This window comes from Carlito syrichta, unplaced genomic scaffold, assembly GCF_000164805.1.
Source record: "Carlito syrichta isolate Samal-C Ts95f unplaced genomic scaffold, Tarsius_syrichta-2.0.1 Scaffold308839, whole genome shotgun sequence".
Taxonomy (NCBI): domain Eukaryota; kingdom Metazoa; phylum Chordata; class Mammalia; order Primates; family Tarsiidae; genus Carlito; species Carlito syrichta.
Genome location: NW_007252935.1, coordinates 1180994 through 1199402, shown reverse-complemented (window position 1 = coordinate 1199402; position 18409 = coordinate 1180994). Strand labels below are relative to the sequence as shown.

The 18409-nt window shown below is 45.1% G+C and overlaps 1 protein-coding gene across 1 annotated transcript in view; it reads right to left on the bottom strand.

Moving 5' to 3' along the window:
• Window positions 1-8954: 8954 nt before the first annotated feature.
• KANK1 (KN motif and ankyrin repeat domains 1) overlaps window positions 8955-18409 on the bottom strand; it is a 173549-nt gene continuing 164094 nt past the window's right edge. The window contains exons 8-12 of the mRNA XM_008066069.2: window positions 16320-16539; window positions 13850-13992; window positions 13001-13201; window positions 10558-10656; window positions 8955-9970 (exon numbers count right to left, since the gene is read on the bottom strand). Coding sequence (XP_008064260.1) covers window positions 9908-9970; window positions 10558-10656; window positions 13001-13201; window positions 13850-13992; window positions 16320-16539 — 726 coding nt within the window. The 3' untranslated portion in view covers window positions 8955-9907. The remainder of the gene's footprint in view (window positions 9971-10557; window positions 10657-13000; window positions 13202-13849; window positions 13993-16319; window positions 16540-18409) is intronic.

Below are 18409 nucleotides of genomic sequence, written 5' to 3'. Positions count from 1 at the left end.
CGTGCACTACCACGCCCAGCTCATTTTGATTTATTGTAGAGATGAGGTCTCGCCAAGTTGCCCAGGGGGGTCTCGAACCCGCGGGTTCAGGTAATCCACTCACCTCAGCTTCCCAAAGGCGCGGGATTACAGGCTGAGCCACCGAGCCCGACAGTTTTTACTTTTTATAGTCATTCTCTTTGATCTTATTGAGCTCCATATCTACACCCTCCCTCCTAAGTCTTCTTTGATCAAACTTTTCCTTTCTTTTTTTTTTTGAGTTGGAGTCTCACTCTTGTCACCCAGGCTGGAGTGCAGTGGCATGCTCACAGCCACCGCAACCTTGACCTGCTGGGTTTAGGTGCTCCTTTCGCCTCAGCCTTCCAGTTAGCTGGAACTACAGACATACACCACCATGACTTTTTCTTTTTTTTTCCTTTTTTTTTTGAGTTGGAGTCTCACTCTATCACCCAGACTGGAGTGCAGTGGCTGGGAGTGCTTTGGGAGGCCAAGGTGAGTGAATTGCCTGAGTCTGCGGGTTCAAGACCAGCCCGGGCAACTTGGTAAGACCTTGTCTCTACGATAATAATAAAAAAAAAAATTAGCCGGGCAGGGTAGCGCGCCCCTGTACTTCCGGCTACTTGGAAGGCTGAGGTGGAAGGATAACTGGGGCCCAGCAGGTCGACGCTGGGGTGGCTGTGAGCGTACCACTGCATTCCAGTCTGGGTGACGGAGTGAGACTCCAACTCAGAAAAAAGAAAAGTTGAAGTTAATATCCGTACAGAAAAGCACACAAGTTGCGAGGACGCTGCAACTACCCCACAGGCAAGCAATGGACCATTACCAGGATCTCGCCAGCCTCTTTCCCTTGCGTCAACACTCCCTCCCCCTCCCTCAAGGCAACAATCTCCTGACTTCCAACACCATGCTTCTGTTATTTTTTTCAGTCATTCATTCAACTAATATTTATCAGCTGGGCGCCGGAACTCTCAGTTCCTGGCAGATGATGTTACACACCCAAGCACGAAATTTAATCCTAGTGAGCTTCCTGTGGGAAGACTGGATTTCGAGGGAGGGGAAGAGGTGGCATATTTTAGGCAGGATCGGGGGTAGGTGAACACTCTGAATTTTCAGGAACTCAACCTCATTAATAGATGTTTTCTTTATTACCTGTTTATTTAAGCACATCCAGTACTTTCTACCAGAGCAGGAGACCATAGCCAGAATCTCTTGGCTGCCTGACATATGAGACATAAGGAGACCGCCCAGCTGGCACTAGATCGCCTTCAACCAACCTTTGGGGCAAAGCAGCACCTGCCCATCCACAGCTCAGGTATTTACTCTTTCTGTCAATCACAGAGCCTCACCCTCCAGGTGTATTCTTAGGATGGGTAAACTGGCTCTTTCAGGGTTGGGGAATGAAGAACAAGTATAAAACTTATTTTGGCTCAAATATGAGACTGGCATTTGGTCTTAAGAATAGGAGTATTTCTTTTCTTTTTTTTTTTAGTCAGAGTCTCACTCTGTCGCCCAGGCTGGAGTGCAGTGGCATGCTCACGGCCACCCCAGTGATGACCTGCTGGGCTCACGTGATCCTTCTGCCTCAGCCTTCCAAGTAGCCAGGACTACAGGCACGTGCTACCATGCCCGGCTAATTTTTTGATATATTGTAGAGATGAGGTCTCGCCAGGTTGCCCGGGCTGGTCGCAAAGAATAGGAGTATTTCTTAGGCAGCATCCATTATCTGAAAATAAGGGATATATTTACCATCCTCTTGGCCATTAAATCCTCAGGGTCTTGCTGAGGAGGCCGTGGGTTTCTAAATGCCACCTCCTTCCCAAATGTCCCCTAAGTCAGACATTGTGAACAGGACACTGCAACTACCCCAAAGGCAAGAAATGGACCATTACCAGGATCTCGCCCTAAGGACATGCCCATAAAAATGGCATTTTAGCCTGGGCTCGGTAGCTCAGCCTGTAATCCCTGCACTTTGGGAGACCGAGGCAAGTGGATTGCCTGAGCCTGCGGGTTTAAGACCTGTCCAGGCAACTTGGCGAGACCTCGTCTCTACAATAAATAAATAAAAAAAATTAGCTGAGCGTGGTAGTGCCTGCAGTTCTAGCTACTTGGAAAGCTGAGGCAGAGTGATCGCCTGCTACAGCCCAGCAGGTCGACGCTGGGCCACTGCACTCCAACCTGGGCGACAGAGTGAAACTCCAACTCAAAAACAAACAAAAAAAGTGGTATTTTGTTTTCCAGCTTCCCTGCAAAATCTTTGCCAGAATTCAGGATAGGTATCCTAGGGATACTGTTACAGATTCCCTCTAATTCTGTTTTCCACACTGTAAGAGCTGGAATTGTCAGTTCCACCCCACAGGAACTAGCCTGTGCCTTCCAGGAAGGAGGCTCGAGCATGAGCAGCTCAGGACCATTTTGGCCAACAGTTCAGCCACATTCTTTTGTGGTAATAATCTTCAACAAAGTGTACATTAAATATATTTTTATAATCAGCTGACTTTTAAATTACAGCCATGCTGAATAAGAGCAAACACATGATTAGTAATTTCCTGATGTAGAAAGTTGAATGAAATAGTTTCTAGCTAAGGCCCAGGGCTGGGAAAAAAAATGTACTTTGGTAAAGAATAAAATGGAAAACCGCCTTTATTCCAATGCCAAAGCAATGGCTCATGGCCTCCATCCTGAGCAGCAAGAGTTCAGCTCCTTGAGAAAGAAAGGAGATTGACTTGGGAAAATACTCAGAACTGTCGGCCTGCTCAGCCTCGGTCACCTATGTCCTGAGCCAACCTCTGCAGTCCCTATAAGTACAGGAAAATGGATCTGTGGCAGTCACGGGTCCTGGCCTTCTAGAAATCCTTGTTCCAAATGTCACAGTGGAAAACACCTAGGATGTCTGTTAAAGATGCAGATTCCTAGACCTAAAGAATTGGAATCCTCAGGGCAGGCCCCACGTTTGCATTTTTCACCAGTTTCCTCCAGAACTTCTTATGCCTGCTGTGAAGGGAACGCTTACACAAAAGCATCAGCAAAATAAAAGTATTTTACTTGCAGCAGGCGCCCCAAAAAGGATCTAGCAAGATTTAAAGAAAGATTATGGTTGGTCATTCATGATTTCCTTTGAGGAAGAAACAGCAGTTTTCTTACCCGATTCCACCTGCAAGAATTGTCATGTAGCATTTCAGCATTATAAAAATAAGGGATAAAATTGTTCTCAGAGTATTGATAACTTATAGGACAGGGCTCAACACTTCATTTATTTTAGCAACCTTCCGGATAATGTTCCTGATAAATTCTCCAGGGGTATCCCTACTCCTCCACGGTAAGTGGGAAGACAGTGGTCAGTTTTTGTTTTTAAAGAGACAAAGTCTGTTTCCCAGGCTGGTCTTGAACTAGTGGCCTCAAGCAAACCTCCTGCCTCAGCCTCCTGAGTATCTTGGATTAGAGGCCACTGCACCAATCTTAGTGTTACTTTCTTAGCATTAAACTCTCAAGGGTCCCACTGCCCCATTCCTCTTGCCTTGGAGTAGATTCCAGCACTCCACTGCCCAACTTCCAGGGCAATGGTTTTGAAATTGGCTATCACACAAAGGTTTAGCCTTCTCTTAACATTAGCTAGAAAATAAAATCAGGAGTCCCTAACTCTATGCCGGCCTCACCTGCGGACCTTGCCATATCTCCTGTCCCTTTATGGAGTTGTACCTCAATAAATCACAGCTGTACCAATGGATAATCAGGCTTGTTTATATGGTGTGCTAAGATTCCAAGACAAAAAGTATTCTTTTTATTTTATTTTTTATTTTAAAGATGTGGGGTACATTTCAGTATACAAATGTTCATTATGCAGGTACCCTTGCTGATGAGTTATGCCCCTCCCTCCCCTGGCAGTTTCCCTCAACTGCCAATCCCTTTCTTATAGTATTATAATTGTTCAAGGTCCACTTATGAGTGAGAACATACGGAACTCTGTTCTTTGTTTCTGTGGTAATCACTGAGTGTGATGGACTCTAAATCCATCCAAGTTGGTGCAAAGTCCATATGTTTGTCCTTCTTTATGGCTGCATAATATTCCATTGTGTATATGTACATTTTTTTTATCCAGTTCAGCTTCAATGGGCAGCATGGTTGGTTCCATGTTTTTGCTATTGTGAATAGAGCAGCAACAAACATGTGTGCAGGTATCTTTTTTGTAGAATGATTTGAGTTCCTCTGGGTATATTCCCAATAGGGGGATTGCTGGGTCATATGGAAGGTCAGTTTCTAGTTCTTTTCAGAAATCACCACACTGTCTTCCAAAGAGGTTGCGCTAGTTTGCATTCCTACCAGCAGTGCAGAAGTGTTCCTTTTTCTCTGCATCCTCGCCAGCATCTGTTGTTGTTTTATTAATGATGGCCATTCTTACTGGGGTTAGGTGGTCTCTCAATGTGGTTTTGACTTGCATTTCTCTGATGATGAGTGAGGCTGAGCACTTTTTCATGTGTCTGTTGGCTGCCCGTATATCTTCTTTTGAGAAGTGTCTATTCATGTCTTTTGCCCACTTTTTATTTTATTTATTTATTTATTTATTTTTTGAGTTGGAGTCTCACTCTGTCGCCCAGACTGGAGTGCAGTGCCGCTCCCGGCCACTGCAGCCTTGACCTGCTGGGCGCTGGCGATCCTTCCGCCTCCGCCTTCCAAGTAGCTGGAACTACAGGCATGTGCTACCATGCCCGGCTAATTTTTTGATTTATTGTAGAGATGAGGTCTCGCCAAGTTGCCCAGGCAGGTCTTGAATCCGCGGGCTCAGGCAATCCACTCACCTTACCTCCCAAAGCACAGGATTACAGGCTGAGCCACAGAGCCCGGCTTTGCCCACTTTTTTTTCTTTTTTTTTTTTGAGTTGGAGTCTCACTCTGTCGCCCAGACTGGAGTGCAGTGGCTGCTCCCGGCCACCGCAACCTCGCCTGCTGGGCTCCGGGGATCCTTCCGCCTCCACCTTCCAAGTAGCTGGAATTACAGGCATGCACTACCACGCCCGGCTGATTTTTTGATTTATTGTAGAGATGAGGTCTCGCTGCCCAGGCGGGTCTCGAACCCGCGAGCTCAGGCAATCCACTCACCTCAGCCTCCCAAAGGCGCGGGATTACAGGCTGAGCCACCGAGCCCGGCTTTTGCCCACTTTTTAATGGGGCTGTTTGTTTTTTCCTTTAGGCATGCTTGAGTTCCTTATAGATCCTAGATGTTAGGCCTTTGTCAGATATATAGTTGGCAATATTTTTTCCCATTCTGTGGACTGTCTCTCTGCTCTCTGGATGGTTTATTATTTATTTATTTTTTTTGCTTTGCAGAAGCTTGTCAGTTTGCCGAGGTCCTACTTGTCTATCTTATTTCTTAGGGTATGGGCACTTAGGGTTTTGATCAGGAAATGGCTGCCAGTTCCAATTTCCATAAGGGTGTCTCCTACATTTTCTAAGATTCTTATAGTTTGAGGTTTTATGTCTAGGTCTTTGATCCATTTAGAGTTAATTTTTGTGTATGGTGATAGGTAGGGGTCCTGATTCAATCTTCTGCATGTAGTCAACCAGTTTCCCCAGCACCATTTACTGAATAGGTTCTCCTCTCCCCAGTGGTTGTTGTTGGAGGCTTTGTCAAAGATGAGCTGGTTGAGGAATTGAGGCTTTGCTTCCGGAATCTCTACCCTGTTCCATTGGTCTATATGCCTGTTCTTGTACCAATACCAGGCTGTTTTGATTATTGTAGCCTTATAGTAAAGTTTGAAGTCTGGAAGTGTGACACCTCCTGCTTTGTTTCTTTTGCTAAGGATAGTTCTGGCTATTCATGGTCATTTACATTTCCATATGAATTTCTGTTTTGTCATTTCCAGGTCTGAGAATGATGTTGGTAATTTAATGGGTATTGCGTTGTATCTATAGATTGCCTTTGGTAGGATGGACATCTTAACAATGTTGACTTTTCCTATCCATGAGCATGGAATATTTTTCCATTTGTTTGTGTCTGCTTGGATTTCTTTGAGCAGTGTTTTGTAGTTATTATTGTAAAGGTCTTTCACTTCTCTGGTTAGGAAGATGCTGAGGTATTTCATTTTTTTGTGGCTATTGTGAATAGGATTGTGCTTTCTAATTGGTTCTCCACCTGCTTGTTGTTGGTATATAAGAGTGCAACTTTCTTTTGCACATTTATTTTGTACTTTGCCAAAGTCCTTTATCAGTGCAAGCAGGCTTTTGACAGATTCTTTTGAATTTTTGAGGTATAGGATCATATCATCAGCAAAGAGGGATAACTTGACTTCCTCTTTTCTTATTTGGATACCCCTGATTTCCTTCTCTTGTCTAATTGCCCTAGCTAAGACTTCCAACACAATGTTGAACAAGAGCGGAGAGAATGGGCAGCCTTGTCTTGTTCCAGTTTTCAGGAGAAATGTTTCTAGTTTCTGTTCATTTAGAATTGTTAGCTGTGGGTTTATTGTAGATGGCACTTATTATTTTGAGGTATGTTCCTTCTATACCTAGGTGTCTAAGGTTTTTTATCAAGAAGGGATGCTGCATTTTATCAAAAGCTTTTTCTGCATCTAATAATATAATCATGTGGTTCTTGTTTTTTCATCTGTTGATGTATTTAATTACATTTATGGTCTTGCAGATGTTGAAACATCCCTGCATCCTGGGGATGAAGCCTACCTGGTCATGGTGGATGATTTTTGAGATGTGTTTTTGAATCTGATTTGCTAGAATCTTTTTGAGGATTTTTGCATGTATGTTCATAAGGGATATTGGCCTGTAGTTCTCTTTTTTCTGCTGGATCTTTTACTGGTTTGGGTATCAGTGTGATGTTAACCTCGTAAAATGAATTGGGGAGAATTCCATCTTTCTCAATTGCCTGGAATACTTTCAGTAGGATTGCTAACAGTTCCTCCTTGTACATTTCATAGAATTCTGCTGGAAAGGCATCCAGTCCAGGGCTTTTTTTGTAGATAATTTTCTTATGACAGAGTCAATTTCCTAGGTTGTTGTTGGTCTATTTAGTGTCTCAATGTCTTCTTGTTTCAACCTGGGGAGGTTGTGTTATGTCAGAAAGTCCTCCATTTCATTGAGGTTATCAAGTTTGTTTCCATATAGGTATACATAGTAATCTCTGATGATCTTTTGTATTTCTTTGGGGTCAGTTGTGGTCTGATCTTTTGTATTTCTGATTGTGTTTATTTGGGTCTTTTCTCTCTTTTTCTTGCTCATTCTGGCTAGGGGTCCCTCAGTCTTGTTAATTCTTTCAAAGAACCAGCTTTTTGTTTTGTTGATGTTTTCTGTGATATTTGACAAAAAGCATTCTAAGTGCCCAGTGTTATTAGCAAACAAGGCTCCAGCCAGTGTGTGTTACCCAGCAGTGAGGGTCATATTGTATAAAACCTCACTCAAGGATAAAAAAAGCAATCATTTTCTTTTTCAAAATTTAGCACAAGAAATCTGAAAGGCAACTTGCAGACATAGGGATTCGTTTCCTCATTCATTTATATTAATGTTTTTCCTTTCTCAGATGGAATAGAGAAAATTCTCAGGCCCACAACCCACCTGAGAGACAAACCTCTTTGCCCAAAAGGCATGTCATGCCATTACAGGGCCAACAAGGCATAGCTCAACTTCTCTCACACACAGTGTTTTTTTTTTTTGAGTTGTACTCTCACTCTGTTGCCCAGGCTGGAGTGCAGTGGCACGCTCACAGCCACTCCAGCATCTTTCTGCTGGGCTCTGGCGATCCTTCTGCTTCAGCCTTCCAAGTACTCAAAACTACAGGTGCGCGCTACCATGCCTGGCTAATTTCTGATATATTGTAGAGACGAGGTCTCGCCAAGTTGCCCGGGCTGGTCTTGAACCTGTGAGCTCAGGCAGTTCACTTGCCTTGGCTTCCCAGAGGGCTGGGATTACAGGATGAGCCACTGAGCCCGACCTCTTCTGCTTTATTGTGCTATTTTGAATCTGTAGGAACTTGGGCTTGAATAATTACCTGAACCAAAATTTAGCCCAAATCCCAGAACTGGCAGATCTGTCCTGGGAGAGAAAGAGAGGCTTATGACTCCAGGTGGTTGTGGTCTCACTTCCATAGTTCACGGCAGAGGATGGTCCTCTTGGTGGTCCTGGGAGAGCAGCCTGCTACTGCCCCGGCCTGCCTGCCTGCACTGCCAATGCTGCTCTCTCGGCACCTCCCATTTTTGGAAAGATACAGACCTTGACCCTGTGAAACAGGCATTATGGTGAAACACCTATTAGAGAAGTCTTTTCTCTTGTCCCTTCCTGAGCTCCCAGTTTTAACATTAAAACTATCATTACAGGAAAGGAGGGAGACTGGAGGGGGGAGGAGGGAGGGCCAAGGGAGGGAGGAAGGAAAAGTCTCAGTGATATTTTTCGAATGTCCCTGGCTCTCACAGTAGCCTTGGTCAAAATTCACCACAAGCAACTGTGCCAAAACGCCTAGTTTGAATTTTGGCTGTTATGCGCCTTCATTTTAATGAGATAGTCCCCATTTTCTTTATTCTTTAAAAAGAACTTGAAAACAGGGGCTGGCCAACAGTACACTGAAATAAACAGTCTCTCCAGTTTCACCTCTCCCTTCTTGTCATGACATGTTCCAACCAGTCACCCAAGCCGTTGCACCCCAAATCAGTCAAGGACTAGCACTTCTGTCCCTGAGAAGAGCCAATTCGAAGCTCTCCTTGGAGATTATCTGCCTGATGAGCCTGTGCCTAATTAGTCTCTAATTGTAGCCTCCTGACTTCAACCTGAGGCAGGAGTCAAGCTGTGGAAATGGACTAGTGCTCTCAGAAGATGCCTCCTCCCTGGCAGAGCCCCCAAGACCCACGGACCACGTGCTTGGCCTCTCCATGTGGTCCATCTGTCAGCATTTGCTGCTGCTGCTGTAAATCGACAGGACTGAGGCAGACAGCTGTCATAGATGGAGCAGGGACAAGGAAAAGAGCTTAATGAAATTTTATTTTGGAAATATGGCAAGAGTCTAAGGCACTTCAAACACTTAAATACATATAGTACCAAAGTAAATGTGACATGGTATAAAGGAATCCATAAATACAAAGAACTACACTAGGTTTCTCTAGAGGCAAATACATAGCCAGTTCCTCTAACATGATTCACCTTTACCGTTAGATACAGACAGGGTTGTGCAGTTATCAATAAAAATATGGTCATGTTACATGTAGTTCTTCATGTCTGTAATGACTATGGAATATAAAAGTTGAAAATACTGTGTCAATTTCATATAGATCCTTTTTTAATAAAAAGTCATATAATACATCCAGATAAATCAGATAAAATCAAATGAAAATATTTTTCTTTTATACTTTTTTGAGAGTTCCATCTTTTATTTTTAAACCAGAAACCACCAGCCCGGGTCCAGGTTGATGATGATCAAAGTCATCTCAACTTCCTTACTTTAAAATAATAAGGACAAAATAAAAATCAGCAAAATTGTCCTGGAATGGAATTCTAGAAGCGTTTTCTGATGGTTCCACATGCAGTAAATATCAATATTTGTGGAAGAATTTTAAAACCTGATGCCGCTGGATGAGGAACTGATGCCTCTTTCGGTTGGTGGGAGCAGAGAGCAAGAACAGAATGTGCCGTTCAGGTCAGGTCACCATTTCCTACAACTGTACATAACGGAGCAGAGACTCAACAGCAACAGAGGTGGGTCAAAGTGTGCCCCACACAGACAGAAGGTGGCCAGGAAGGAGGCGTGGTGGCCTGGTTGGCAGTCTCTGCACTGTGAAAGCTTCAGCCTTTAGCCCTGGGCTTTACGCTTCTGTTTGCTGGTGAGCTCAGGCACAACATGTATACATTCAGTATGTCACCCAACAGGAACAATTAGCAGCTTAATGGCGGCATGTCAATGGAGGGCTATTTGCATACAGTCAATCAAATGAACCTCGGTGGGTGGGACCTGGAGACGTCTTCCTTCCAAGCCTAGGAGTACCCTAGAGACCAAGAAAAGAAAACAGTTGGGAGTTAAAAGTGACCTCAAGCAGATGTGTGCCCTGTGTCACAGGAACTCAGTCCACCACAGTGGATAACTACGTAAGCCAGAGACTGGAGAGCTCCAGCCAAGAAAAGTGGACAGATGTCTACAGTAGCAAGCTTAACTCCAAAGTCAGCTGAGCTCAGTGTGTTCAGCTGTACTGAGAAGTCACTTTCCTGCTCAGAGTGAACTCTGGACTACAGGCTGCCCACAGTCTGGCTTTAGGAACACTGCCAGCACCATGGCAATGTGTATCCATAGGTTCAGAGTGTGCCATTTGGGTAATTCTGTAGAGACTAAAAACCTCCCTGTAAGGTTGTGAGAGCATCTGTCTCCCAAAGATAAGCAGGGCCCAGTCTCTGCAGAGCATTGGCTCTCCTGGCCTTCAGGATGGGACAGAAACAATGAACTCTTAAGCTCTAGACTAAAACTTCCATTTTCACAGTCAACATAAAACATGCATCTCCTGTCAACTCCCAGAGGAAGGGGGTCTGCCAGGCTGGTGGATCTCAGCCTACTTACAATTGCCAAGTGCACAACACTGACCGGAGACTGGGCTTTTGCGAAGTTGACATGGGCATACAGAAGAACCGCGATGTCCTTGTGTCCTGCTTCCAAGGCGATGGAGAGCGCGGTGCTGCCATCCTTAAGATCAGATAGAAAGAACAAGCCAGGCTGGGTTTCTTAAACTTCCAGACAGCCAAAAGTAACAAGACACTCTCCAGCAGCTGATCAGGTTCCTCATCAGGTCACCTGTTCAATCCTTTAGGAAACTTTCCTGGACCTCTAAGTCCAGAGGCTGGAGGATGTGGAGAGGCACAGTAAGCCTCCGCCTCCAAGAAAGCCCAGTGGAGAGGAGAATTGCCCAGTGGAGAGGAGAATCGCCCCGTTCCTTCTGACACTCAGTGTTTAGCAGGGAGGTTGTATACTGTGCATCCTCCCCAAACATAGGTTGCTCATGAGGAACTCTTATTCAACCACTCTGCCCACCAGAAGGGGGCAGTAGGAGAAGATGGGGGGTAGACACATAATGTAGTTTCTCTTTTTTTTTATAATTACAAATGACCAGGCAAGTACCATGGTGTGTGTCAGGAGGCCCTGCAATTTGTCCAAGATCTCTTACTTTCCTCTAGGAAAGGGCGCTGTGTTCCTAAAGCCCTACCAACTTCTACCTAATGCTACAACATCTATGTGGAAGTACTCAATCCTGCCAGCTTGAATAGATGTATCTTATGGAAATGAGGGGCAACACTATACATGGGAAAGAAAACATTTCGATTCATTGCTTGATTTCCATTAAACTTGGATGGCTAGGCGTGGTGGCTCAAGCCTGTAATCCTAACACTTTGGGAAGCTGAGGTGGAGAGGGTTGCCTGAGTCCAGGGGTTCTAGACTAGCCCAGGAAACTTGGTGAGACCGCGTCTCTACAATAAAAAAAAAAAAGTAGCCGAGTGTGGTAGCATGTACCTGTAGTTTCAGCTACTTGGAAGGCTGAGGTGGAAGGATTGCCTGAGCCTAGTAGGTAGAGGCTGCAGTAGCCGTGAGCATGCCACTGCACTCCAGCCTGGGCAACAGAGTGAGACTCCAACTCAAAAAAACCCCACTTTTTTAGATGGATATAAAGGAGTATTTAGGCCAACAGCAGCACAATCAATTCTTTGTCTAGTCTTGAGATAAGGAATCCCTTCTGGCCATGAAGAGCAGAAAATGACTCCCTGTGGTTTAATCTGATGATCCTTCCCACCCATGCTGTGAATTTTGGGAGCTGTTTTTCTTCCAGAGGCCTGTGATGTTCTCATACTACTTTACAGATAGGGAAGCAGGCAATTTGCTGAGGCTGCCAGGATTTCTAAAAGTGACTTGGCGCTAAGACCTCTTGTTATTGGACCTACAAGCTATTCTGTGTTGAAAAAGAATAAAAGTAAAAGCAAAACACACCCAATACAAACTGTTCTTGAGGAAGGGTAGGGCAGAAGCTATCCCTCCCCTTGAAGGAAGGTTAAGGGGATCTAGTGGGGGCAGCTCCTGTGTTTAATCCTGTGGAGGTAGCGGACACTGGGAAGCTAGTCACCCCTTAGTGCCCCACTGATTTGCTCTCCCTGCTGGGTCCAGAAGGATCTTAAGTGTAAAGGAGAATATTTTCCCTCTTTTTGGTGTTTTGAGCTGAAGGAATTTCTGGTTCCAATCTGTGCACCACAGAGATAAGCTTTCAAAAACAGAGCCAACCCCGCCCAACCTCTGTGACCTTCAAACGGTTTCACCATCCAGATGCAAGTTCTCATGGCTTCTGCCAGTTGCTACTTTCCCATTTGGCCTGGAGACACCCAGAAGTATCCCCTCTCCCATAGGCTTCCCGGTCAAGGGGTTATCTGGGAATGTGGGCAGCTTAGGAACTGGAAAGGCAGATCAGAGTGATAATGATGGGACCAGTCCAAGCAGAAATGGAGAAATGTGCTCAAACTAGCCAAGGTATTCGAGAATCTCTGGCTTATGAAATGTCACATAATTCACTTGATGGGCCCCAGTGGAGCACCTGCGTTCACTTCAGGTGGGACATCATTTCACTGTGGGAGGAAACGGTTTCAGTCGCATAAGAACCCCAGCTTCTATTGACCAATAACCTGGATTTCCAAATGGACTGGGGACCAGCCGTCTCTGCTTAGTGGACTTCTCAGGAGTCACCTTACTGATTGACTCTAGTGCCAATCTGTTTATTCCCCTTTTGTAGAGTGGCTGTCATACATGCCTATTAAATCACATTTTTCCTTTTATGCATTTTGGGGTGGGGTCTATTTATCTTTCTGCTTTTGGCTTTAGTTTTTGGAGTGTTGGTTTGTACATAGTGATGGCAGCCAAGCTGGGGCCATGGAGAGAGGTAGCCCGGATGGCAACACAAACCCACAAGGAGAGTAGAGCAGAATTCGTTCTCTCCCTCTTGCCAATAGCACCCACAGAGCTCCTGGCCAGAGGGCCAATGGAGACAGCTTACGTTGTCTTCCAGGTGGCCGTTGCAGCCGGATTGGGCCAGTAGCAGCTTGACGATCTCTACATGCCCATGCTCGCTGGCACACATAAGGGCTGTGGAGCCCTCATCGTCCTGGATGTTGACGTCGGCCCCACAAGCCAGCAGGCCTTTCACCATGTCTATCCGCCCATGACTGACTGCCAGCATGAGGGCCGTCTGTCCTGCCTACAGAAAGGAATGACAGGACTTCAGAAGTACATATGGAGCTGGAAGGGGGTGGCCCTTAGTGAGCCAGGGGGATGGGGAGGGAGGAGTGTGATGACAGAGGGGCAAAAGCCAGACATGGAATTACTTGGGGTGGAGTGGTGGCAGGCATGGAGAAACCAGTTTCTTGTGAGCTATGAGCTAAGAAAGGTCATAAAATGAGAAGCCAGTTTTCACTTTAGCTTAGAAGACCTGCTCATCAGAGCAAGGAGCTGGGAAGTTCAGAAGATGTTTAAAAGTCAAGCTGTGGACACATCTGGACTTGGGCATGAAAACACAACAGGAGAGGAAGCCACAGTCACTGGGTGTATCATGGGGACTCCCAATCATTTTTATGCAGGCACACAGTTTCTGTACAATTTCTGCCGACAGAGGAAAGGCAAGGCAAAGGAGGGAGACATTTCCAGTGCCACATTTAAGCCCCTATTTCACTGGTGTGTTTGGCCAGCAAGGAGCACCAGGTTACACGTGGACTTGGGGTAGGCCAGAGCACATGCGCCAATGTGGGAGCGTGCATCAGCATCTGTTCCATCAGAGGGGTCCCAGCAGGCCTGATGCCACCCACCCGTCAGACCAGCACTCGGGAGCACAGGGAGCAAGTATGCTGACCTGACTGGCTTTGGCATTCACATCCCCACAGGCGAAGAGTTCTTCTACCACACGCATGTCCTTCTCGGCCTCCACGGCGGCAAGAGCTGCCAGCATGATGGGGGTGTACCCTGCCTTGTTCTGGTGATCCACGTTGCACACATCTGCAGAGAAAGGAGTCTTTTTCGGGAGCAGCTCTCTCTTCATGGCAGCAGCCCCACGGAGGCACTGAGGGTTTAGTGGGGTTTATATCATCTGGGGGGCCATGCCCAGTGAAATGGCACCAGGGGTCAGAGACCAAGAGTGACTTAGAAGGAAGTGTAAGAGATGTTTTCATTCCAAACCAAAAAAAATTTGTTTTTCTGCTATTTCACAAGACTTGAAGCAACAGAAATGACAGTGAGCTTCTATAGCACATCTTATTTGCAACTGGTGGTTGAGCTGCAACGGTTTGGAGGTCCGTGAGGTTGTTCTAGGTAACAGTTGCCTTGGAGAATAAACAAGAATATGCAATCCAGGCATTCATCTGTGTTTAGGAAATCACTGTTTTGGCGAGAAGCAGGCAGTGAGAGCTCTACGGGAAAGAAGGATTTATAAAGGCCTGTGTACGGAACACCAAATTACGGTGGTACCTACTTAATCCAAACATGACTCATTCTGAGACCCTGAATCTACTATGCGGATTTGTTTGGAATTCCAGTCTTATAACATCTAGCTCTGGAATTTGTGGTCTGAAAGCAGATGCAGTGAAGTCCTCTTAGCAGACCCACTGACCTAGACCTTCTCTAGTCCTGTAATTCTTAAGGTGTTTTCAGGGGCTAGATGATCCTTCAGACATTTAAAAGCTCCTCTAGCACTTTCTATGAAGTGAGAGGAATGGCGAGAGTTAAAAGCAGTTTTTATGTGTGCACAAATATTACATGAAAATGTTTAGAATGTTTCTATCATAAGGGAGTGAGAAGGCACCATGAAAATTCACCTTATGACTCAAACAACAACATACTAAGACATTAATGGCATTTTTAAAAGTGTGTATGTTTTATGTAGAAAAGGAAAAAGAGAAGGCTGTGAGGTGGAGAAGCGGGTTAGTACATGTGCTCTGTGAGGCTCCTCAGTGTCTGGGATGCTGTTCTTCCCAGATGCTGAAGCACCCTAGATTTACTCCTCAGGGAGCCAGAATCTCAGCCTCTAATGGTGAGCAGTAAAAATTAAGTAAATAGAGAAAAGTGATTCCTCAAAACCATCCAACAATGGAGTTAAAATCATTTAATTTGCCAAGATATTTCATCCACTCTAATTGTCTAAGGGAATATTAAATTCTTCCTTTCATAAGTAATAATAAAATCTTATTTTCAGTTTCTCTGGATATTATCCACCTCTCTGTTTAAACAATAACTTGGGCTGACATTATCGCCTTCTCTGTTTATAGTCTGGAAAGTCTGAAGGGAAGAAGTCTTGAAATTCCTTCCTATAAGATGGAAGCAGTTATACCCTAACATGGCCCCTGATATAAGGCACAAGAAAACTTAGAAAAGGATAAATCTACTTGGAATTCTTCTCTGCATTAACCTCCAATCCCCAAAACAGAGCATTAAAAAAATTCGACAGTGGATCAAGAGAGAACTTAGGAAAACTGAGGTTTTATTGCCTACTCTAAATCAGGTATTCACATTGTATCTCATTGATTAGGCTGAGAGACTGTGAATTCTGTGTCAGTCACACAATAGAAGTAAAAAATATATATTACAAAAATAAAAAGAAGTGATTTCGGGACATGTGTATCACTCGGCTGCTTCAGTGGAATAAAAAGTTGAAAGCTCACGATTTCTCAAAGGGACCGGTCCATGCCTCACTCCCTCACTTCATGTTTAAGATCTCCTCGGACTATATTCTGGGATAGCAAATTTCCACTATTGTCATTGTAAGAATAGCCCTTCCTTTGCTCAATGCTGATTTTCCAATCACCGAGTATATTTTGGCGAGAATCGTGGTGAATCAACCATAGCCTGTTACAGTGGCTTTGCCTGGTCCCTTGGCTGGCCACGCACTTGCGCATGGACAGCAGGATGGTAGTTGTGGAGCAAGGACATGCTGAGTGGTCCACAAGCACCAAAGCTGTGACTCTAGGCCTGTGAGCGGTGAACCTCCTGAGAGCGGACCAGCCAAGCCTGCATGACTCAGCTCAGGAGGGAACGTGAGTCATGTTTACTGCCAGGGATCCACCTCACTTGAATGCAGCTGAACTGCAGCAAGAATATCCTCAAAACCTCCTTTCAAAATAGATCTGGAATCTGTGTCACCCAGTTTTGTTTCAACTTCAAGCCTCCCATGAATGACTCAAGAACAATATTCTTGCCATGTCATGTGGAATAGCAATGAAAAGGATTTTAGATGATCAGAGAATTCAAGAGTGGCTCAACCAGCTACTTTGAGATGAGTCACAACCCACTTTATTGTATTGCTAGAGAAAGGATGGTGGCAGCCAACGTACCAGCGTCCAAAAGCAGCTTCACAATCTCAAAGTTGGAGTGGGACACACTGTAATGGAGGGCTGTGTTGCCGTTGCCATCAGCCATGTTGATGACGTAGCGGAGGACATCAGGGGAGATGGCCTCAAAAGCAGCTATATAGTCCCCCACCATGGCTGGAATGGCTGACTTCTGACTGGACACGCGGAACCACTCATGCTGCAGGGTGTTCAGACAGAACCTCTGCCAAAACAGAGCAGTCATTAGTTCTTCTATTTATAGACCTGAGACCTAGCTGAAAGCCCAAACAACCAGGCCTTTTATAGTCAAAGTATATGCAGTTAGAATTTGCTCTCAAAAACAACCAATGAAACCCAGAGCCCGAAGAGATGCTTCAGAAAGCAAACTGGGACATCCCTCCTGATTTTTTTTTTACTTTTGAGTTGGAGTCTCACTCTGTCGCCCAGGTTGGAGTGCAGTGGCATGCTCATGGCCACCCCAGCCTTCCAAGTAGTCGAAACTAGAGGCACATGCTACCATGCCCGACGAATTTTTTGATTTATTGTAGAAATGAGGTCTCACCAAGTTGCCCAGGTTGTTCTCGATCCGTGGGCTCAGGCAATCCCTTCACCTTGGCCTCCCAAAGTGCTGAGATTACAGGCTTGAGCCACCGGGCCTGGCCTCCCTCCTAATTTTAAACCACATATATTCTAATTTTTATGAAAGAGGCCATATGGCCCTGTGTAAGAACAGAGAGTCTAGAGCCAGACTACTGAGGATCAAATTTGGGCTTTGCTACTTATGAGCTATCTGACCCTGGGGAAGTTACTTATCTCCTGTCTCAGTTCCCTTGTCTGAGAAATGAGGACACCACCTTCCCTTCATAGTGTTTGTGATGAGAATTAAAATACTTAAGCCTGGCTCAACATATTATCAAGCTATTGATATTATGTAATAATGCTGGCCTTGCAAATGTTTTTCATGGAAATCAGGAAGATATTATTTAGCCTACACTTAATTATGCTGCTTCCTTCCTATCCAGACCAACCTCAACTCCTCCACTTCTGTAGACTGGGAGACCAATATGTGCGTAGTTAACCCAATTCCCACCCCAATCCCAAAGGTTCAGTCATGGAAAGGGAATAAAAAGCAGGTTAGGAACTAACTTCATTTCTCATTAGGATCATCGACCTCTGATCATGAGCCCACTCTGAATTTTTCAGGCTGTGGACACATGGACGTGGCACTTGCTTCATGGACAGTCAAGTGAAACTTGGACCACTTGAAGCTTAACATAGTGTGGGCATAGCCAGTGCTGGTGATGGTGATGATAATACCTTGTTTTATATGAGTTTACCATCATTTGTGCTTTGCTTACTCTTTAAAAGTTTAAAAATATAATCAAAGGAAAATGGAAAGCCTATGTCAAAAGCACCAGAACTCAATAAGTCTCCTTTCTGTAGAAAAGGTGGAGCCGGGCTCGGTGGCTCAGCCTGTAATTCCGCGCCTTGGGAGGCTGAGGTGAGTGGATTGCCTGAGCCCGCGCGTTCGAGACCCCTGGGCAGGCGAGACCTCATCTCTACAATAAATCAAAAAATTAGCCGGGCGTGGTAGCGCGCGCCTGTAATTCTGGCTACTCGGAAGGCTGAGGCGGAAGGATCGCTGGAGCCCAGCAGGTCGAGGCTGCGGTGGCTGGGAGCAGCCACTGCACTCCAGTCTGGGCGACAGAGTGAGACTCCAACTCAAAAAAAAAAAAAAGAAAAGGTGGGATTGGAGTTGTAGTGCTTCCATCTCTGTATCTTCCTGCTACTGATTTCCGTTTTAACCCACTCAATCATATTTTGGGTCACCTGAAAAGGGTCCTGGCTAGGAAAGATTTTTTCTTTTTTTTCTGCTCAGTCTTTTACACATTCAGATTTCTATTTATTTGGAGTCATCACACAGAAAGCAGAGAAATTCTGTCCTCTTGCTGCCCTACTTCTGCTGCTGCTAAATAATCAGTGTTCTGATAGGATTATCTGGCCCTGGCATTGTGGTCACTCACATGTCTGCTATTTTTCACAACACAATTCTTTAAATACTTCTACAATGAAGGAAAATTCAGTCAACAGAA